We start from the raw sequence: 23969 nt of genomic DNA on the forward strand, positions 1-23969 counted from the left end.
CCTGGTCCACTCAAGACGCCATTTTGAGTCCACCGCGTGGGCTTGAATTAGCCAAGGCTTGTTGCCCAATCCTGGGTAACTTCGACGCCAACGACTTCATCCTTCGTGGGACAGCTCGCACCTCCATCCTGGTCGCCGACAACGCCTCCTGGTCCGAGAGACTGCAGAGCCCCGCAGCGCCCACTCACCTGACTGCGGTGACTTCGCCCGGTGCCATCCTGGTGCCCACTTAATCACTGGCTAGTGATTCAAGAACTTGGTCCCCTCTGCTTTCAGGTTTTCTTCTTCCTTGATCCAGGCTTGGATCCATCGAACTTTCCTTCACTGGTCGCCTGCCAGCAACTTCTTCCTTCCAGGCTCCTGGTCCGGCAACGAGATCCCCGACGTCTTTTCAGACCTATGCAGCTGCAGCCCCTGGGCTAGGTAACTTCGGCACTCCGGTGTCCCAGCATAGCCTCACTATCCAAGGGTCAGGATCCACTGTCATTTTCTCCCTACCAGGTCGGGTTCGCCCGTGAACACTAACTTTGTGAATTCTAGCTTCCATAGACTTTGTCCCGCATCACGCGTGAGAGTGCACACTCTGCACCCGAGTCCCCTAGGCCTCCTAGTAGTAATCTAACGATTCCCTAGTCCAGTCCTAGCGATTCCAAAGCCTATTAGAACTGTTACTTACCTGCTAGTAATTCGCATTCCACTTTTAGCGTATATGGTTTTTCGTGCCCCTCGGGCATTTGTGTAACGTGCTAACTTAAAAGTATTTTCGTAAGAGTTTTGTTGTGTGCTTAGCACCCTGTCCTCATAAAGAGTACAGGGTTGTTGTGATTCTAATAAATACATTGTTTATTTTCATAACACTTGTGTGGTGTCCTTTCACTGGGTGTTCAAGGGGTAATGTGATGGTGAAACAGCTGGCTTAACACGCCCTCTAGAGTCTTAGCCTTAGACTGCTCGTATCCATGCTACTAGGATAGCTGGTCTATAAGGTTGACTTACAACCAATCATCAATAAGGGTTGTTTGGACTGATATATAGTGATCACTAGAATAGTGAGCACTGCACATCAGGCCAACTTCTCACAAGCTCTCTCCCTAGTGCTTTTCTCCACAACCCAATACTGCTCTCTCTCATGTGGTTCTCTTTTTAGGTCGTGCCTAGCGTTGCAGCGCACGCGCTGCTCACTTTGCAAGGCATGCTGTATTAGGGTATATTTTCGAAGGGGTGTGGAAACCCTGCCCATATTTTTCATTGGCTGGCGTAATCGTCCATGGTAAATGCTGGCTTCCGATTGATAATGAGGCTTCTTAGTCCCTTCTTTTTACCACCCAGTCTCCTTTTGGGACCGTCCATCAGGACTGGATCTTTTACTTGCCGCGATATACTGTCTCCTTCAATTAGTCGGTAAGCACTATATTTTTTTCACAGTGGCGACAGCTTGTACCATCTCTAATCGGGGCCTGAAGTCTGGCCATTGTTGTCAACAAGAGTGAGGAAGAGGGGCCTAATTGTGCGGGCTTCGTTACGCACATCAAAAGGGGCTTGGTGATCAATCTATGATTTAATTAAAAGCAGAGATGGAGCCAAGACCTCCTCGGGCGGCGATGCTGCCTCGTGTTGCACCACAGTCATTAATACACAAGAGGCAACGTCGAGGCTGTTGGCGAGTGTCCAGTTTGAGGGCCTAGTGCAAAGCCCCTTGCTGCGGGCACGGAACAAAGGAGGAAGAGGAGATGTTTTAATGGCCTGGTCAGCGGTGGCCTCTTCTGTCTGTTGCGCCTAATCTGCTTCTCTTTTGTTTTGTACTTGAGCTGTGTTTTCACTTGTAAAATATCAACCACATCTTTTGGACTCGTCTGCGTTGTGTAGGGGGCCTCGACAGACACGCAATCACCCAGTCAATTTGGAATTGCAAATGCATCGGTTTCCTAGATACGTTTTGAGGCTTGCAGTTCAAAATGGGCAATTATTTGCAGAGAACGTGGACAAGGGGTGTGGGTTAGGAGCGATGTGCCACTACAAATATTACAGAGCGCGCTCCTGCTCCTACCCTGAACTCTTTATTGTAGGACTTAATTGCCCCATGCGATCAGGAAGAATGTCTCACTCCTCACTTGCTTTGGGACAGGCGTGTATTCTTATTGGGAGTGGACAGACACAGTGGGACTCTGCTGTCCTGCAGATAAAAGCACCAAAGAGCTTGAAAAACGCCCGGACAAGCCCTGCCCCTGCACGGACGCATAAAGCCCAAGGGGTAAAGTTATTCGTAACACTGTCCTCCCCTGTTAGATACTTTAGTATTAATTTACATCATTTTTATTAGTCTGTATATCAGTCTGCTACTTCTTGTACTTAGAAAAAGCTTTAGACAGGCGGTCCTGAGACTTAGCATGCCCATTGCCAATGACAGTGCTGGGAAGTACAGGCAAATGTTGCGGCCTTCTTGGAATAGTAGGTATTCTATTTTGTTTTTTAATTCTCCTTTTACGGAGGATTTGAGATTCAAGGCTGTAAAACGTGAAAGTGTGCAAATAGTGGAAGACACGAGTTAAATACATACGCCCGTTTAAGAAAAGCTTTGACCCTATTTTTTCAAAACAACTAGCGAAACATTAAATATACTTTTATTTAATATACCTTTATTTACAAAGAATTAAAAATCTCGACTGGACTGTTTACGTACACGTTCAGGTGCGTTCACTCCTTTGTTTACACGGCAAGTGGCTCATCACCTGAAACCCTTAGCAATTCCTGTTTTTTTTTTTAGCTAATAGTACTGTGCACAGGGGCGCCACACCCAGTGGGCTAAAAGGGCTTCAGCCCCTGCTGTCTACATCTCAGCCTGGGTTTGTGAAAGCAGCTTCCATGACAGACACAGATCTTTATCTGATGGGTGCTGGACTGCACTGGAGCTGGGACCTTAATGACCGCTGCAGATGTCTGTGAAAACCAGACAGTTACACAACTGCATCATGGTTTGTGCATGCTAGAATAGTGATCTGTATTTATAGTGCTACACTGTCCCAGCATGGGACTGAAAGCACTGCGAATATGCAAGTTTGTGTATATTATACTTTGTATAAGAAAGTCTGCTGCAATACGTGTAGAGATTTAGAGGCAGATTTACCACTGGTTTATGCATCGCAGTGAGCAATCTTGTGCTGCGTAGAATGAAAAGGAGAGAGTAGAACAGCCTGGGTTGGACTGGGATACAAAATAGGCCAGAGCACGCTAAAATCAAGCATTTGCAATGCAATAGATCTCACATTTTTGTAAGTTTAAGCTATTGGCATTGTAAATGACAATGCCTTTTATTAATGTTTTAAAAATAAAAGGCATTGCCATTTACAATGTCAATTGCTCAAACTCTCGCAAATGTGAGATCTATTGCATGGCAAATGCTTGTTTTGTGCTTCTTCCCCTTACCCTCTGTCACTCCATGTTCTCACCATTGTGTGCTTCCCCCACCCCTATGTACTGTCTCCCTTGGATGCTACTTTCCCCTCCACCCACTCCTATATTGCCCCCGCCGTGCATTGATTCATTTGTAATTTTGCACGACCACCCGCACCTTTTTCGGTCTCGTGACCTATCAATGCGCATGCGCATTGAGCGGAGCGAGAGATAAAGGGGCTTAAACAGAGCTTACCGAGATCGGGCGATTCAATGCAGTGCCCGTGTAAAGCTCGCTCAATGCGCATGCGCATTGCCATAAAAAGCGCGTGCACAGACACCAGCCTCCCTCCCACAGGCATTCCCCAGCGTGCGCTGTGCCAACAAGCCTTTAAAGTGAAGCTTAGCTTCACTTCAAAGGTATCCGCTACCCCCGCTCCCTGCTTCACACGTTTCTCGCATTTCTCCTCCCTCCCTCGCCTCCCTCGCCTGCACAGCTTATACCAGAAGGTTAATATTCGCATGCATTTTTTTCCGTTGTTCTATTCTCGCTTCCAGAATGGTGGTGTTAAACCAGTTCTGAATCTGTATGATTAAACCAGTTTCTCGTAGTGGAGTCCTTTCAAATTGGGATTTTAGCAGCAGTTTTTGAGGTGATGCAGTCAGACGATTGGATGAGTAATGTGGAAAACATCATCCTTATTTCCGCATACTAAGAACATCTGACTTACCCGAGATGTGCATTAAGATCTAAAAATGTTAGTAAAAGTGCCTTCCGTTCAGCATCTACTATCTTCTGAATGTGTGCAAAAGTGCTCTGCACAGTGGCTGCACAGCTTTGACCTCAAAGGATTCGTATCCATCCTTCACTGGATGGATGACTAATTCACATTCTGTCTTTTGTTCGATATTCTTAGCCTACAGGTGATGTGTTGCATGCAGTACATTCTGATATTTGTATTGAATCTAAACATTATTGCTTGATCCCTTGTCAAAGGCTCCTATTCCTCATAGTATTAAGAAGTGATATTGGCCTTGTTGTTCTGAAGTACATGACCTGAGCATCATTGATTTACTTTTCAAATGTGATGTACCTTTACTCATAACAGAATTGATTAAAAGAAAAAAAATTGTAAATGTTAGTGAAGAGACATTGTTTTATCAGAGTTCTAATTGCACAGGTAGGAAGAACCTTTATGAAACAGTGGGTAGTCCTAACGGTCCATTGTCGCTTACTGGAGTAGGTCAACGTTTAGGGAGAAATGTGCAGGCATCTTTGGGTGACATTCCTATTTGTATACCTGCGACATTGAGTATGTGTTTCTTCCAAGTAGCAATTTATAGGGTATCTGTTTTGGGTTGGCTGTTCTTTAGGTCATCCCCTCAACCTCACACAATCCTCACTCACCCTCACACCCTCACTACCTCACCCACTCACCCTCACACACCATCACTCACCCTCACACCGCCTTACCCTCACTCACCCTCACACCCTCACTCACCCTCACACCTCCTCACCATCACACACCCTCACATCCTCCCACCCTCACACCCTCACACCCCCTCAGCATCACACACTCATCCTCACACACCCTCACCCACCCACACAACCTCACCCACGTTCACAACCTCACACACCCTCATCCTCACTCACCCACACACCTCCTCACCATCACACACCCTTACACACTCACCCACCCTTACACACTCACCCACCCTTACACACCCTTACACACTCACCCACCCTAACACACCCTTACACACTCACCCACCCTAACACACCCTCACTCACCTACACACCCTCACCCCCCTCAACCTCACAACCCTCACACCCTCAAACAACCTCACTCACCTTCACACCCCCTCACCCCCTCATCTTCACACATCAACCACCCACACACCCTCACCCACCTTCACACCCCCTGACACCATCACCCACTCATCTTCATTCACCCACACACATCCTCACCATCACACACCCTCAGCCACCCTCAGCCACCCTCAGCCACCCTCAGCCACCGTCACACCCCCACACACTCACACACTCATCCTCCCTCACCCACCTCCCCAACATCACACACCCTGACATCATCACACCCTCACTCACACCTCATCCTCACACACCCTATCACCCTCACTCACCCACCCTCACATCTCCTCACCATCACACCCCCCTCACCCCCTCATCATCACACACCCTCACTCACACTCACACCTTCACCCCCTCACCCTCACAACCCTCAAACTCTTCACACCGTCAATCAACCTCATTCACCTTCACACCCCCACACCCCCTCATCCTCACACACCATCACTCACCCTCACACCACCTTACCCTCACTCATCCTCACTCACCCTCACACTCTCACCCCTCACCTTCAAAACACTCACACCCCCCCTCACCCTCAGACACCCTCACCCTCACTCACACCCCCTCACACCATCACACACACCATCACACACACACCCTCACACCCCCTCACACCCCCTCACACCCCCTCACACCCCCTCACACCCCCTCACACCCCCTCACACCCCCTCACACCCCCTCCACACCCCCTCCACACCCCCTCCACACCCCCCTCCACACCCCCCTCACACCCCCCTCACACCCCCCTCACACCCCCCTCACACCCCCCTCACACCCCCCTCACACCCCCCTCACACCCCCCTCACACCCCCCTCACACCCCCCTCACACCCCCTCACACCCCCCTCACACCCCCCTCACATCCCCCTCACATCCCCCTCACATCCCCCTCACATCCCCCTCACATCCCCCTCACACCCTCATCCACACACACCATCACACCCTCATCCACACACACCATCACACCCTCACCACCCTCACAACCTCCGACTCCACCCTCCAACTCCACCGCCCTCCAACTCCACCGCCCTCCAACTCCACCGCCCTCCAACTCCACCGCCCTCCAGCTCCACCGCCCTCCAGCTCCACCGCCCTCCAGCTCCACCGCCCTCCAGCTCCACCGCCCTCCAGCTCCACCGCCCTCCAGCTCCACCGCCCTCCAGCTCCACCGCCCTCCAGCTCCACCGCCCTCCAGCTCCACCGCCCTCCAGCTCCACCGCCCTCCAGCTCCTCCGCCCTCCAGCTCCTCCGCCCTCCAGCTCCTCCGCCCTCCAACTCCACCCTACACCTTCCTTAACTCCCTATTCTCCTCTCCTGTGCTAAACTACTGCTCCTTCCACCCCACCTCCTTCTTTATATCCATGTTGTCTTCAACGGTGCAGATCTGCTGCTCTCTTCCACCCCGCCTACTTCTTTAACTCTGTTTTTTTCTCGTGCTAATCTGCTGTTCCCTTCCAACACCTCCTTCTCTAACTCCATGTTCTCTTCTCCTGTGGTGATCTAATGTTCTCTTTCAGACCGCCTCCTTCTCAAACTCAATGTTCTCTTCTCCTGTGCCGATCTGCTGTTCTCTTCCACCTGCCTCCTTTTTAACTCCCTGTTCTCTTCTCCTGTGCTGCTCTCTTCCACCCCACCTCCTTTGTTAACTCCCTGGTCTCTTCTCATGGGCTGAACTGCTGCTCTCTTCCACCCGCAGCCTTCTCTAACTCCCTGGTCTCGTCTTCTGTACTAATCTGCTGTTCGATTCCACCCCCTCCTTCTGTAACTCCCGGTTCTGTTCTCCGGAGCTGATTTGCTGTTCTTTCACCCGCCTCCTTCTCTAACTCCCTGTTCTCTTATCCTGTACTAATCTGCAATAACTGTGTCTCTGGCACCGTGTCTGCTTTACCAGTCACAAGCATTATCACATTTACAACTCCGCCCCCCCTACCCCCACCGCATACTAGTAATTTTAACAAATGTGCCCATTACATACATAATATCTGCTCTTGTACTTTAAATAGGTGTCACATTTGCAAAAGTTAGAACTATTGGCATTGTAAATAACAGCTATTAATCTTGCTATTTTCAAAACAAACATAAAAAATGTGTCCTTTACAATACCAATAGCTCAAACTTTCCTAATGCGAGACCTATTGCATTTCCAATGCTTGTTTGTTTAACTAATCCAAGTACAGTCCACCATTTTGGATCTGCATACAAGTGGAAAATGTCGCCCACATTACTCTGTAGGCATGCGGCTACTTATTTATTTATTTATTCATTCAAAGTTTTATATAGCGCGAACAAGATCCTTACAGATATCAGAGCGCTTCACAGAGACAGGGGTAGGGGCAGCAGGAATGAACAGGGATAATGGGAGCAGTATAATAGTCACTAACATAGTAGGATAATAATAACGTACAGAAAACATACCAATATACAATCAGGTAAACAAGTAATATAAGACGGCACAAGTCATCAATCCCACTACAGAAGTGTTCAGGTAGACCTTGGATGTGTGGATGGCTTATACCAATTTCTTAGGATAGAGAGAACACTGAGTGGGGGCATCGGGAGGGTGATACAGTGTACCAAAGTGTATCATATATTGGTCGGTAGTAAGAGAGTAGTGTAGTAGTGTCACCATCAAGTAGAAGTATAGTGCCAAAGGACAAGGTGAACAGTGATACAAAGCGATGCAGAGTCTCTGATCCAGTACCTATAAAGTTCAGGAGATCTTGGCCAGAAGGATGGTTTTCATCTCGGTCTTGAAGAGTGCAGTGGAGGAGATGAGCCTGGTTTCAGGAGGGAGCGCATTCCAGATCCTGGGTGCCATTCCTGAGAAGGAGCGCTTGTATGTTTTTTCTTTCCAGAATCTACGAGGTTTCAGGAGTAGATTTTTTGTACTTCTATTGGATCTCGACCCTCCTGATATAGACAACTTTTGAGCGAGGTAGTTGGGTGCATTGTGGTGCACAGCCGCGTGTGTCATAACGGCAATTTTTAGCTGTATTCTGGCTTCAAAAGGCAGCCATTTTAGAGACTTTAAGTCTGGGGATATATGCGAGTGTTTTCTTGAGCCAGTAATGAGTCTCGCGGCAGCGTTCAGGGAGGCTCTTAGGGGTGCTGTTGTGGATAGCGGGAGTCCGCTGAGGGCCACAATTCCGTAGTCTATACGAGGGATGACTAAAGCTTGTACAGCAGTTTGGAAGTCTTCGGCAGGGAGGAAGGGTTTAATTTTCCTCAGTGTGTTGATTTGGAAGTTAGCTCCTTTTGTGGCGTTGCTAACGTGCTGCTGCATGTTGAGCTTGGCATCGAGTGTGATGCCTAGGGATTTCGCCGAATCCACGATGGTAGGTTGGACATTGAGTGCTGTTAGGTTATTGAGCCAGGTTTGGGTGGTGGAAATTTTCGCCGGGGGTGAGATGAGTAGGAACTCAGTTTTCAGAGCATTTAGTTTGAGGTGATTATCGGCCAGCCAAGATTGAGTGTTAATAAGTGTGGAATTCAGATGTTTGATATCTTCCGGGGATTGTAGCTTTAGGTAAAGTTGTGTGTCGTCGGCGTACATATGGAATTGGACATTGGAAGCTTGGAGCAAGGTGGCGAGCGGTTCCATGACGAGGTTGAACAGTGTGGGGGAGAGGGAGGATCCTTGTGGAACACCTAGATCTGCAGGCACAGGTGTAGATATCACATTGTCGATCTTGAACTTCTGAGACCGGTTATGAAGGAAGGACGAAAACCATTTGAGAACAGTTCCCGATAGACCCATTCTAGTGCTTAGCAGCTCCAGCAAGTTCTCATGTTTGACCGTGTCAAATGCTGAAGAGAGGTCAAGAAGGATGAGGAGGCAAGACTCATTGCGATCAAGGATTTGGAGGGCGTCATCCATTATGTGTGTCATAGCTGTTTCCTTGCTATGTTTCGCTCGGAAGCCTGATTGATGAGGGTTGAGGAGGTCAAATTGGTTAATGTGTTTAGTTAGTTGGAGTTGGACACATTTCTCCAGCAGTTTGGCCAGGGTGGGGATATTGGTGATGGGACGGTAATTGTTTAGGTCAGACGGATCAGCTGTAGGTTTCTTGAGTATAGGCGTGACTTGCCCCACCTTGAGGGAGTCTGGAATGAGACCTTGTTGAAGGGAGCTGTTGATGATTTTGGTCCAGAGAGGGAGGAGCAAGGGGATGAAGTCTTTTACAGCATTAGCAGGTAGGGGGTCTGTGAGGTGATTAGAGGGCTTCAAGGTGCAGAGCAGTTTGTGTATTGCTTCTTCCGAGTAGGTATCGAAGTACAGCCAAGATGCCTTGTTTTTAGGTTGAGTGTTAGACATCCTGTTGTGGTTGGGGAATCGGCTTACATCCATGATGAGGTCATTTCTTATGTTGTCAGTCTTTAGCTTAAAGAAAGCAGAGAAGGCTTCACAGTGTGGGGTGTCGCTTGTTGTGCTGTTAGATTGTAAGGGTTGTGTCTTTGTTTGAGTCTTGATTAGTTCGAACAGCTTTCTTGGCCTGTTTTTTGCTTGGTCCAACTGGCGGCTAAAGAAGTCCGACTTTGTACGCTTTATTTTCCTGAAGTAGGCATTTCTCTTGTTCTTAAGCCTTTTGAGATGCAGTGATGAGGGGTCAGATCTCCAGGTGCGCTCTGCCATTCGCATAGTACGCCTGTCGTCTTTGAGTCTATCGTCATACCAGGGGTTAGAAATTTGGGTGGAGACTCTCTTCAGTTGCAATGGGGCGACTTCATTGATTATTGTATTCATAGAGACAAGGTAGTGGTCGGTCAGTGAATGAACATCCGAGGCACCTGAAGGGGGAAGGAGGAGATTGCCGATGTGGGGAGGCAGGGTAGAGGGGTTAAGATTCTTCATGTCCCTTTTCCAGGTTTTGGATTTGGTAGGTTGAGCCGGGTTAGGTTTAACTTTTTCATTGATAAAGAAGGTGATAATGTGGTGATCTGACCAGTCACAGGGTTGGATCGCCTCCAATTGGGTAGAGTTCTCTTTGGCGATGATGAGATCGAGTATCGAGCCTTTGTCGTGTGTTGGTCTATCGCATATTTGGGTGAGGTCAAGCGCCTTAAGGAAAGTTTTGAGACTATTCACCACTGTGTCTTTCTGATCGTTCCAGTGGAGATTGAAGTCACCCAGGTAGACTTGGGTGGTCTGCCGACCGGCATTGGATGTGATCATGTCCATGAGTTGTTGGGTGAATATGAGGTTGTCACCAGGCGGGTGATAGATGAGATGTAAAGCACAAACTTGGTTGCCCTCGCTGGTGATGTCGAGGCAGAGGAGTTCACAGGAGGAGAGGGAGGGGGAGGTGACCTTAGTAACGGAGAGGCTGCTCCTAAAAATGCATGCAATTCCCCCGCCCGTCTTGCCCGGAGGCCTGTCCAGTCTAGTGATGTGATAATTGGGGGGGACTAGTATGTCCAAAATCGGGGTAGAGGCTTCAGTAAGCCACGTTTCAGTCAGAATGGCTAGGTCCGGATCCATTGCTGAGACGAGATCAGCGATGTCGGAGCAGTGTCTCTGGGCCGATCTGCAATTGAGTAGGATGCATTTGAGTTTGGGAGAGAGAAGGGTGGTCGAGCCTTCTAGTGTGAAGGGAACTTTTCTGAGGTTGTTAGGGCTACGTGTTGGGTTCTACAGAGTAAGACCGACTATAGTAGTCCTATGTCACATAGCCATACTTTTTTTGTGTGTGTGTTTTTGCCGATCTGTTGCATTAATTTGCTTTAATATTTGCATTGTTCAGCATTCCGTCCATAGTTTGTTTCCTTTGATAATGCAGCATCGGCAATCTGCATCGGGCAAGCAAACCAGTCCAAAAGATGAATTCCATTAGCTTTACCAATGCTAGATTTTTCACCCCAAAATTCTTGTAAAAGGCTTCTTATGCTCCCACAGCGCTTTCTATTTGCCCACAGAACACAAGAGGGGCATTGGCAGCTGGCCAGCCACAGAACACTCCCTTTGAGCTTGTAACGTCAAATATAGCCAGCATTGGGAGCATAATGACAAGCAGGCCCATTCCAAACAGTACTCTCTGGGTGCTACTACTTGTTAGTAACCCACCAATATCAATGGCAACAATTTATGATTGTCCATCAGAATTAAAATACAACTGAAAGGGGCACCTCTTTAGTGATGCTCTTATCAGCAGAACTACTACAACTACCACAGGTAGTTTAGAGACTTCTTCTGGGACCTTTGTGCCAGGTGTGCCTCAGGTTTGAGCAATAAGAGGTTTTACCCACGTTCTACCACCATCCCTGTAAACAAGGGCGTTTATCCTGATCTTTGCTTCTCCTAATGAGAGGCACTCATGGAGTCCAACATCATCAAGCAAATTAAAGTGCTATGAATTTGTTGAAAATAATGCAAAAAGATTTTACGTTCGACCCATTTTTCTTTTTCAAACAATTCAACATTTTTAACCTTTAACATTATTAACTATTCTAACTAACTTTACAACCTTCCATCTCTAGCAAAGAGTAAACACTTTGTCCTTCCTGTAAATTACAGTTGTAAGTCACAACTCCGGGAAAAATGTCTACATTTGTAATACAGTTGCTAGTTTTGTACCGCAGTGTCACTCGTGTGACTGAGAATAACCTTCTGTGTCAGATCTGGTTTAATCGGGCAAAATAAGGTTCTTTAAAAAAAAAGTTTGTTTTAATTAACATTCATTAAATGATTATTTGTCCCTTCTCCCAAAACAGGTCATTTCTGAAATATCAGCTGCGAGGGAAGAATTGTGAGCTGTTGCTGGTTGTATCAGAGGAGGTGGAGGCACATCAGCGCTGGCGGCTAGATGTGTGACAGGCGGCAAGGCCTTATGCATTGCGTTAGCTGGACACCCAATAGAGCTGGAATGAAGACGACGTGAACTTGCTTCTCATTTCCTCAGTATGGATTATTTTCTTACTTCCCTCTTTTCTGGGACTTGTGTGCTAAAGACTGGAGGGCTGCCAGCACTTATGCAGATATATTCTGAGATATCCCCCTCTCCTGAAAGAGGTTTCCCTGACCATGCTAAGATGTTTTGGTGCTATCATATTCCCTGGGTTGTAGCTGTGCTGGAGTCTGCAGCCATGGTCTCAATTTTTGGGGCATAAGGATTTCTTCTATCTTTTCAATGCCCCCCCCTTTTTTTTTCTTTTTTTATCTTGTCCAGGAACATAGTATGCACCAGACTTATCTCGATCTTTTAGTTGATGCTCTTTGTAACATAAACGATAAAAAACGACTCTTCGAAATGGACCCTGGAGGTTATACCCTGTTTAGCTTTGTTTTAAAGGTGAAAGGACGTTTGTGCATAAGTGGATAGTTTGTTAATTCACTTAGTGAATAGGTTGTTTAATGTGGGAGCAGTAAGTCTCCCTATGCAAATTACAGGGTCCACTTTCTTCCCTAGTCATCCCCTCCCCACCAAGGCAGAGATTTGGAAAGAATTGCCAAACTTTTAGACCCCCACCAAGAAATATGTAGTTACAACAGTTTGTTGGTCTCTCAACTATGGGTGTACAAGCTGATTCAGTGTTTTATTATTTGTATAAATGGTTTAGCAGAGATGATTGAGTAGGTCAAATGTATGTTAAAGCACATACATTAAGTTTGAGTTTACATGGCTGTTTGTTGGGGCACAGCAGTTCATAACCACAGATGGGATGTTGCAAGAATACCATTCAGTACGCTAAAAAGAGCAGGGGAGAACAAGGGAATTGGTTCACCCCTGTAATCTGGCTTCTACATCTAAAAATAGCACCCTAATCCTTGTTGTAGGTGTCCATAAGAGCGATTGCTCTGAGGTCAGATACCATTGAAACCCTAATGTAACAAATTAAGACCACAAGGTAGTTTTTGAGTTTCCATTTCTTTCTTGCTAAGCAGTAGGTCAACTCCACTATGAATTTTGAAGACCGATTGTCCTCAGAACTACTGGTAATCCACAATATGTACACCAACAGTATATGTTGGAGTGGTGTTCCTACTAATAAATTCCAACCAGGAGGCGGACCCTTCTCTTGGCAACAAGATCTCCTTGCCAGGAATGCACTTAACTGTTCTCTCTTTTTTTTTTTTTTTTAGTGCAGCATATATTCCTAATAATTCTGTGGGCGAAGTTGTCTTTCAGAGGTTGTGAACTCTTATAATACAGTGCCTCCACACCCCACACAAGAACATCCTTCTCTTATCCTCATATGAACATGTTGCTTGACTTCAAGATATGTTAGAAAAGTGCTGGGGTAGGTAGTCCTAATAACTTTGAATCTGAATGGCGCCAAACTCTGAAACCCAAATATGTTCTTGAAGAGGGTTGTGGGTTCAGTTGCAAATGTAGCTGAATATGTTGTGACTGCCCTTTGTGTTTTGATATTTTATTTTAGAGGACCAAATGCTTTTTTTGCCACTTATGACCTCCCTGTGCTTGTGAAGCTAACTTCTAAAATCCTAAGTATCCCTGCAAGACTTTGTTTGGTTGGTTCTTCAGAGCAGAACCTGCGACAGTTGTTGATCTCTTCAATGCCACATACCTCTGGTGCCTTTCTGTCCGCAAAACGTAATTCCTTTTTGTAGTCAAGCCTTATAATTCAGGTGGATATCCATTATCTTGGGATGATTTAGAGTTTGCTTTTATTTGTTCTTTTTTTCCTTGTGGGCTCATTACTGTTAAGTGTGTTTTTTCGAGATCTGATGTATGTTGCATTTTCTCCTGAAGCATCAGGCAAGAATGGCAGCAATGTTTTCCTTTTTATCCATGGACTTTAGTTGGCAACTGTTCTTTGTGGGTGCAAAGATCTTGCATTCTGAAATGGCCATTAGACCTACTTTATTTTCCTTTTCCCCCCTAAGATCTAGCAGGCTGCAAAGCTATGTCCTGTAGTCCCCATTATGTCCTTTGTAGTAATGACCATTATTTCTTCGCTGATGTCTTCTGACAACGTCTGGCACGGTTGGCATTTTTGAAGATGAACATTTGTCATGTCATGATAGAGAGGCTTCCCTCTTTACCTTGGAACAGCTTATTCAAGGAGCCTCCTCTGGCCTATGGAGTCTCAGCATTTTAGTTTGTGTTACTGGCAGTGTTGCATTTTCAGTTTTATTTTGTCTCAGTGGGTAGAAGCGGGCTGCTGCTTAATATATTGCTCATGGAGCCTCCCCTGTGGAACAGATGGGCCTGATGACCATTGTGAGGCCAGTATATGGAACTTTGACACATGCCTTAAACATTATACCAGTAATAATGGTACTCACAGCCTCAAACATTTTTCTAGTGTCAGATTTGTTGATAGAGCAGAGGCAGCTATTTGGCGTCACCACAAAAGGATGGAGGTTAGCGATGTAGTTTTGGGCAACAGTCTGTCCCCTGGTCTCGTCATTGAGCAGAGAATGCCAGTGTATGCTGCCTGACAGTTGGAGGAACTGTCTGTTATGCATAAATGGATGTAAACTCCGTTGTTAAAGCCTCCACACGAAGTTTTGTGAAGCATTTCATGTGCCTAATAGGGTATTTGCTTGACCAGTCTTGCTTGTTCATACTTCTACTACCAAGAGTAGTGTATGAAGGTCTTCAAACTGGCATATCACTCTTTCATGAAAGCAGGGGGAATGTTGGGCCACTCTTGTGCTTAACATTTCATAAAACGCAGCTCGTGAGCTCCGACTTGGCAAATTCTCAAGGTGGGGGTGTGCCTCGATTTGATGTGAGTATTGGCTGCTGAGCCTGGCACACTGATCTTTGCGGCACGAATAGAGACAACTACATAACTTTTTCTGTTTCTTTGGGCATGCGAGAACTAGCCATTCCTTTTAAGGAAATTATTGCCATGGAAAGAAGAGGGTGGTCAGCAGCCCTGAGCACGAATGTGTGTCTAGACTGGCATCTTTCACTGATGCTTCAGCTATCCTTCAGTCTGATTTCCTTTACAGGTCTGATTACAGGTCTTAGTGAGAGATGAGGACATGGCCTTTCTATTAGAAAGGAAACATTGGCAAAAATATTAGCTGACAAATCTTACGATGGCTTCCTTCGTCATAAGACATGCGTGAGGAGACTGGGTAAGTGCAGTGTTTAATACTTCACTGCTCTTTGTGAAGAACAGCTTCCACACAACTTCAGAGTGCAATCTTAGTGTATATGTTTGAATGTTAAAGTGTTGTATTGTGAGCACTTTCCTTTATAGTAATCAAATCCTTGCGTTGGACATTCAGATAAAGATGAGTGGTGAGATGGAGGGCGAAGAATCTTAGGGTTTCGTTGTTGTTTGATAATTGTGTCATAATACTGCACACTGTTGATCTTCCATCTCCAGTAATTTTTGGGTTGGAGGTCAAGTAGGGCTCTGCAGATTTCAAGTTTCATGGTTTGAGGGGGTAGGTGATACGTTTTATACTTTATAATTAAGTCCTCCTTTTGGGGTATATTTTGTGGACCAGTAGTCAAAAAAGAAACGCTGCTCTAAGCTATATTACAATAGTAGGAGTTAAGCCAATTACAAATCTCCTTGGGCCGAGCAAGTGCCTGGAGCAGTGGTGCCAAGGTGGAGGCAGTGGGTGCAACTGCTTTCTCTATTCAGTTGGTTACTGCTGAGTGCTTATAAGAGTTGTTTGCAGTTTACATGTAGGCTTCACCTATTGTTTGTGCGGATCATTTGGCGGCAGCTGCATTAGATAGTCTTTGTGTGTGCATGTGTAGCATTTGATGCAGAGTGGTTATCTTGAACATTAAAGATTCCAGCACTTGTAGGTGCGACATGGCTGTACTGTATCATCCGGACTCGCTGTGGACCGTTGTGGCCGTCTGCCACAGTTCCTCTCCCACACACCCAGAACATTATATCATTCATCTGGTATCACACTCCAAGCAATGCAGCGTTCTCTCCAGGATACATCTGGGATCATGTCACCCAAGTACATTCACCCAAATTCTAGTTCATTGAAAACATTTCAGTAAAAGTCATCAAAACTGTTGCTAAAATGACAATTTCATTGGTAACCATTTGGTTGAAAAAAATTCCACTGACAAATTGTATTCATTTCCATTACATCCCCTATCCTACCTACATTTTGCATTATGATTTTGATTATTTTAATTGCATTTTATACCTGTACTACTTAATACATACGACCAGTCTTTGATGACCCAAGTTCAGTACCTAAATGTATCTAATCAGAGCCTTGTTCCTGTACATTTCCTTAACCTTCGCACTAAACCGTACTCTAGCTTTGATCTCTTGTGATCCACCTGTCCATGAAATTGCTTTGCTTTGGTTCCTTTTCAATTAAATATTTCACTACATTTAAGTTTGGGTTGGGGCAGAATGAAGTGTCAGTATATGGACATCTTGCCTGATTACGGTTGGGAGCAGACGCATCTTAGCCCTACACCATTCCCTGTGGCACGTGTGCAACCTTGTGGACTCTATGAGCAGACCTCGGCTTGACACTACTGTGTTCCTCTTTTACCCATTCTCTAGATGGCATGATTTCCTCTGTTCTGACACAATAGACTGCATGTAAATGACTTAATTAATTAATCTCCGCAGTAACCAACTCCTTCCTACAAAAGCACAAGCCAGGGAATGACGATGCTGGCCCTTTCTAAGTTCAGGAACAGGTGTGCAAACAACCTCCCACCCTCATCAGGGCAACATGCGCATCTCTCCTTGCACCTTAGCAGCACCCAAAGGGTTAACGGTTCTCGCTTCGAAATCCTACACTGCTGCATGAATCGCAGGATTCGACGCAAAAGGGGGACAAATACCTCTTTTTTTTTTTTCTTTTTTTGTGCTGTTTGTTTACAGAGAATATGTATTTTGTTAACCAAATATATATAAAAATATTTTGAAAAATATAAAAAATGTACAATCATTTCTGTTTTGTGGAGAATGAAAATAGGTCTGTTATGAACAATGTAAAAAGCAAATAAAAATGTATTTCACATTTTGGGCTTGTTCAGTTTTTTCTCCCCTCCCCTCTTTCTGGGCAGAAGAGGTGCATCAACAGCTGCCTGCGAGGATCTCTGTGCTGAAACAGTATGCGTACTGCAGAGGAATGTGGGTCTGTCACGGTACACCATTTATAATGCAGGTCAAGATTGGGACAGACGGCAGAGCTGTGTTTTGTTCCGTGTGCTGGAATATCTTGTAGTGCTTCAGATTGGGGCTGAGAGGTATTGCCAGCACAGTGCATGGGTCCCAATGCTAGAATAAGTGGAAGTTGTATGTCAGGACTATGGGGTACTGGGTTTGTTTGTAGGGGTTGGTGGGGGGTACCCGATGCAGGAATAGCAATCCTGCTACTTAGTGATGAGGTACACATCCTGTCTGAAGTGTATGCTTATTAGTTAATAACCTTCAAATGGTGTAAACGAGAGTGGCTCTGAACAGAATTTCCAGTTTTATGGCTGTCTCACAGTCTGCACCACCACTTATTTTCCAAAACACAGCCTCTCCGCATGCCCTGAATTAAAGCCAAAACATTTAATTTTATCTTAGACTCCTGAACCCCAGCTTCCTTCCTTTTTTCAATGAAATTGTACCTTACAGAGATGTAAAAATGTGTGTATCTGTTTTGGCAAGTAAATTAATGATTCTTTTTAGGTTTTGACTAGCGAGCTGCGCACTGCGCAGCTGCAGGGAAAACCTTATGAGAAGAGTAGAGTGGCTTTGGTCCCCGCCTCTGTTTCCATTGGCTAGCTCCATTAATGGAGGCTAGCCATTGGAACAGACATCTGCTCGTCATCCTGAGAGCAGATTCAGGGGCGTCCTGCAAATTTTAGGCTTTCCGCCCCTCTGTGCGCGTCATCTCGGCGGTGGGCGTTTTTTTTTTAGGTTTGTTTTGTTCATTCCGGCCGCCGCCAGAAGAAGTCCAGGTGAGTGCCCGTTCCCGCCCCCCCTCCCGCTGACCGTGTGCCTTTCCCGCCCCCCCCCTCCCGCTGTCCGTGCCTTTCCTGCCCCCCTGTAGTCTTTGTTTGCCGTCCAGCTGGCCACTGTGGCTTGCCTCAGTCTCGGACGGAGTGTGCTGGTCGGGTCGGTGTGAACAGTCAAATGCAAGGATTGCTCACTTAAGCAAATCAAACGTACTTCATGTTATATTCTGGACTGTGACATTTAATGGCAAATAAGGTGAATGCGTTGTCAAAAAGAAGGATTTTATTTTTACAGTGCAGAGTTGAGACCGCCGTTTCCGTGCACTTTTAGTGAGAGCCGCAATAGTGAAGACGGCTGGAGCGCGGTCTGTAGTGACTGTTAGGGTGGACAAAGCATCGCAGGCCCAGAAGCAGGGCCTGCCTTTACTTCGGAAGTAGTTTTCCCTTTCTTTAACTCTGTCGCACTATCACCAAACCTATGTTTATGTAGCATTTCCCGTGCTGTTTTGTAAGCGCCAATGACTGGGTAAAATTAATTGCCTCAACACCTCGACAGCAACCAATACATAAATATATGTGTGGACATGATATTAAGTCTAGGGATGTACAACTTTATATGCTTATTTTATTGCATATGCAATTCTACAGACTGCGTATGCATTCATTGTGATATATAATGTATTACCATATTTGAGTTGGGGGGGTAATAAGCAACATTAACTTTGGCCTTCGCACTGTAATAAAAATGTAAATTAAATTGTATTCGTTTATTTGTTTCCAGAATGTGATTTATGGTGCCATATTTATTTCACTGGCATGAAATAAGTACTCTTATTGCCCATGCATACAAACATCGTGCACTTGTACATATATCTGATAGTAAACTATATTTGTATGCAGTTTTATATAGCGCAAATTAGATCCGAATGTATTGCAGCGCTTTACATGGACACCGGTTACATTGCACACGGTCAGATTCGTTTGTTTTTTTGGGGGGTATAAGGAGATTGGGTGATTTGCCCAGAATTACAGAACGTTGAGCCAATGCAGAGATTGTTCTGGCTTTAACCCCACACCCACCCCCGCGCTATCAGCAACGAATGTGAGAGAATCGAGAAGCCACAATGTTACATAATGACAGCATCTTTAAAAATCCCGCTGTTTACCAGTGTAAAAAGTTGGGCCACCATTATTCCCACTCGTGCGAGGTGCCCTGTAGGTTGTGGATCACGAGAGAAAGGTGTGCACGACTCACTTGTGAAAAAACAAGACATTAATTTAATGGTTCTCTAAAGTGATGCTGGACACCCCTCACTCTGAAGACCTGCGGACGGATCACTGCGCGATATTGGGGTACAGCCACAAAATGCCTTCAATAAAACAAGCACTGAGACATTGCCAAAAGCTACATATTACTTCTGCGCGCCTACATTATACATAGAATTTTGTAGCAAGACGGACAGATATACATTCCCCACACATAGTCATTGTATCGTTAGTTTAAAGCAAACACGGATACGTTCAGATAGTTTTAGGTTTCTTTTATTAAAATGTCATCCAGAAACACTGGCCAATAATAAATATATCGATAGTTTATCAAGAATATATAAAAAATAAGGACAATTGTTGTCTTCCAGGTTTAACAACAAAATATTTCAAGCAAATGCCCAGGATAAAACAGTAAAAAACACAAAATGAACATAAGTTGTCAAGACAGTGAACAAATCTGGTAAGAATCATTTCCCTGAAAAATCAGGAAAATTGTCAAAAAGAACAAAGTGGCCCTGCCACGAGGAGAGCAACCCAGCTGTATGAATAGATCAAGCTGCACTTGTTCCTTTCCCTTTAACATTTCCACAAATGAAGTACCCAGACATGTGATGACGTGAGAGAATTCAATAATAAATCCTTGTTACAAGGAATCCGACATGAGCCGGTAAAATGTGCTAACAAGACTCGGTCATTAGCATGCATGCATTCCTGGGGCGACAGTACATTCCCTATAAAGAAACAAAAATCACCAGGAGAAAGTTATACATCAGAACACGGAAGCGTCACCCAGTGTAAACGGTCAAAGCCCTCCCTCCATGGATTTTAACACCGACTGTAAAATGATATTTACATCTTTCGTTTTATAAATAACAGACTTGCTTAGACTGTATAGTAACAACAGCTTTGGATCAGACCAAGTCTCTATCGAAAAGGAAATAGCTGTTTCGATTCTTGAGTCGTTACGAAATAGTCTCTAATGCACTCTGCTTCCTGGCTCTGTATGGTAACCCAAATCACAAAAATCAATTTTAACAGTGAGACGTTATTGATTTCACAGTCGCTTTGACCATAATACATTAGGGGCGTATTGTCTATGAATCACGTGTATTTTGGAGGCAGGGGGCCAGAAAAATGTCATAGGCCTGTTACTTCTCTTGCACACATTGTGCAGTAAGATTGCGCTGTCTCTCTGTGCCCGGTTCCTTTAGCTGTAAAAAATAAAATAAAAAAAGCGGTAGAGCCTAGAAAAGTCGTTGTAAGCGCTGTATTGTATCTGAACATTTGCAAAATCTGTCACGGTCTCAGGTCATTTACTGCACATCGTTACTTTGTGTAAACAATTGTTTTTTGGGGGGAAGGTGCTCAGACGTCAGAGCCGGGAGTTGTAAATAGTAGAAGCATGCATGCAGACAGGACCACTCGTATATGTCCTGTTGGTGCCACCGAAATTGTACACACGCACATTGGGTGTGGGTGTGTGTGGCATTTGCGAGAGATTAAGCTATTGGCATTGTAAATGACAATGCCATTTATTTATCGGTTTTCAAAAAGAAAACATAAATAAAAAAATTGTCATTTACAATGCCAATAGCTCTAACTTTTCCAAAGGCAAAACCATTGCATTGTAAATGCTTGTTACCCTCTGGTATTGCGAAATATATATTGCATGAAATGCTGCACACATTCTATAGCGAGGCAATCTGGTTGAGTTGCATTTCATTTGCATTGTTTTCAGTCTATTTATAGACTTATTTCTTTCTGTAAAGCTGTGTAGGTCTGGTTAAGGATTTTTAGGTCAGCTTAAATAAATAGGGAAAGACCTGAGAGTTTCTTTGTACATGAGCTGTCCCATATCTTTTCTGAAATGTCTACTGTGTTCTTTGCATCTTTGGAGATCATCAGAAGCTGGCCCTTGTACTACACATCAGAGCCAACATTTATTTTCTTCTGTGTTGCAGTTGCTATGTTTATCCTGGTCTGTCACGGTTTGTTCACTTAAATATTTCCTTCCATACGTGGAGTCGACCAGTTTCCTATTGTTACTACTTCCTATTATTATATATCTGAACCAGGCTTGGGATATGCACCCGAGGCCCATATGTATTTTGTTAAACATATTGTTTGACATGTAAGAGTATACTATGAGTAAACATTACATTGACCGACATTTACAACCATCTGTTAAATCCATGACCAGTTTTCTACAAGACACCACAGATTTTCTAGCTAAACTTAGCCAGATAACCATTGATCCTCACAAACCCATCTTGTTATGTACCATTGATGTAAATTCTCTTTACACCTCCATCCCTCATAATCTAGGAATACAAGCAACAGAAGCGGCACTGTTACAATCAGACAAACCACATAATTTGCAAATTTTTCTAATGGAACTGATTGAATTCACCTTGATGCACAGCTACTTCAGATACAACAACAAATTTTACAGCCAATTATCCGGAGTAGCCATGGGCAATTGTGCCGCTCCGGCATATGCTAACCTGTTTATGCAGGATTTTGAAAATGAACATATCCTTTCAGTCTCACATTGGCAGAATCACTTGCAAACCTACTATCGTTATATCGACGATATCTTTCTAATTTGGACAGGTACAGAGGAACAACTACTATTCGCCATTTCTGATTTGAACAATATCGATGAAAGAATTCAATTCACCCACCAATACAACAGTTCCAATATAACTTTTCTGGATGTCCACATCACCAACAAAGACTACAAACTGGAAACATCAATGCACATCAAGCCTACGGATCGCAATAACTATTTACATTACTCTAGCTTCCATCAATCCAGTCTCAAAACACATTTACCGTATTCACAGCTTCTCAGAGCAAAAAGAATAGCTTCCACTGAAGAGGCATTTGTACAGGACAGTTCTACCATCATGAAAAAATTCACAAAAAGAGGCTATCCCCAGAGGATCATAAACACTGCTTACCAACGTGTCACATCTACTGTTCGTTCTACATTGTTGCAACCCAAGGAAAGAGCAAAATCGAATACACAACCCAATGTGTTTGTTTCCAAATTCTCCACCAAAAGTCACTTGATCAAAAAAACCATTGGCAACTGTTACAATTAGAACTGGATTTTAACAAGATTTTCAATGACATGCCTATATTTGCCTATCAAAGATCTAGAAACCTACGGTCATACATCAAACCACAGAGAAAGGAATTCATAACATACAAAGGTACTATTCCATGCCACAACTGCCAAAATTGCCACAATATCATACCAGGAACTAATGTCAATCATCCGAGTTCGGGCAAATTGATACCTTTGAGAACCAATGCTACTTGCGATTCCACTAATGTGGTTTATCTTTTAAAATGCCCTTGTGGTCTACCCTAAGTAGGCAAAACAGAGCGTAAGATAAAAACACGCCTTAACGAACACAGAAGCAACATCAGGAATAAAAACTTGAAGTCCTGCGTGTCAGCACATTTCACTCAACAAAATCACACGAACAGTCAGATTCGTTTTTTGGTTCTTGAAACTGTAAACAAACCGGAAGGCCTTGATCCTAAAAAATACCTATTGCAAAGGGAACTATTTTGGATTTTAAAACTGGGAACGACTGTGCCACATGGTCTCAACGAGCGCCTGGAATTTAGCAGCTTCCTGTAACATCATGCATTACCCATTGAACTGTTTTTGTCTGCTGGTTGATCAACCTTTTTGTATATACTCTGATTACCTATCTGATGATTAGCATTCAGTCACCATATATTACAATTTTTTTGTGTGTTCTTCATCATTTGCTTCTTTTGACCTTCTTGATATCCTGAACCTCCCCCTCGTGTTTTTCAATTTACAGCTCTCACAGACCTTTTTGAGCTTTCCCTTATTCCCTCTACACTGTTTACTTATTCATTTCACTTCCCCGAGGCGTGTATTCCCGTTTAGTCCCTTGTTTGTGTTCACCGGCTCTGACTTGCACGCAGTCTGTTTTCTATTGCACTGACTGGTTTCTTTAAACGCCATTGCGGCTTCGCGCACACTTTCACCCACGTCTGTCGGCGTTTTTCACTAGTGGTCTTCACATACGGCCTTTCTGAGATGCATGGCTTTTCCACTCTTCTAACCCTCGGTAAGTGCGATTAAACAGAAATGTACAAATGCGCACAACTCAGTTCACTGCGGGTTCATCCATTCAATTTATGCACCTCACTTTCTTCTTGGTAATGAAATCTCTCGTCACCCCTCACGCTTAAACTCTGGGAAACTTTTACTTTTAAGTTTAGCCCTTCAGGCTCGTTTTATTTAACTCTTCATTTAACCTTTTAAATGCACGCGCACGGCCTTTCCTTTTACTCAGCAGGTGACTAAAAGCACGTCGCATGTTGGATATATTTATAGCTCTGATTGTCACTATTGCTAGCTCTCACACAGATCCAGCTCCATACTGATATTACCTTCCTTTACTTTACTTACAGTGTACCCCCTGACGAAGAGCCCCTAGGCTCGAAATGCATCGGGGTGAGGAGTTATGTATGGGATTACCACATGGAATTTGAATACTTTGGATATATCTGTATTCACTGTTTGAACAT

The 23969-nt window shown here is 44.6% G+C and overlaps 1 protein-coding gene across 3 annotated transcripts in view; it reads left to right on the plus strand.

Annotated features, from left to right (window-relative positions):
- Positions 1-23969, plus strand: part of JOSD1 (Josephin domain containing 1) — a 219524-nt gene that overhangs the window by 66760 nt on the left and 128795 nt on the right. For 2 of the 3 annotated variants that reach the window (XM_078683578.1, XM_078683582.1), the window contains one exon: positions 11968-17191. The exons of the other annotated variant lie outside the window; for it this stretch is intronic. In XM_078683578.1, the coding sequence (XP_078539704.1) occupies positions 11968-12067 (100 nt within the window). In that variant the 3' untranslated portion in view covers positions 12068-17191. Of the gene's footprint in view, positions 1-11967; positions 17192-23969 lie in introns of those variants that run through there. 3 annotated transcript variants of the gene reach the window in all.

Source organism: Lissotriton helveticus, chromosome 1_1, assembly GCF_964261635.1.
Source record: "Lissotriton helveticus chromosome 1_1, aLisHel1.1, whole genome shotgun sequence".
In the NCBI taxonomy this organism is placed as follows: domain Eukaryota; kingdom Metazoa; phylum Chordata; class Amphibia; order Caudata; family Salamandridae; genus Lissotriton; species Lissotriton helveticus.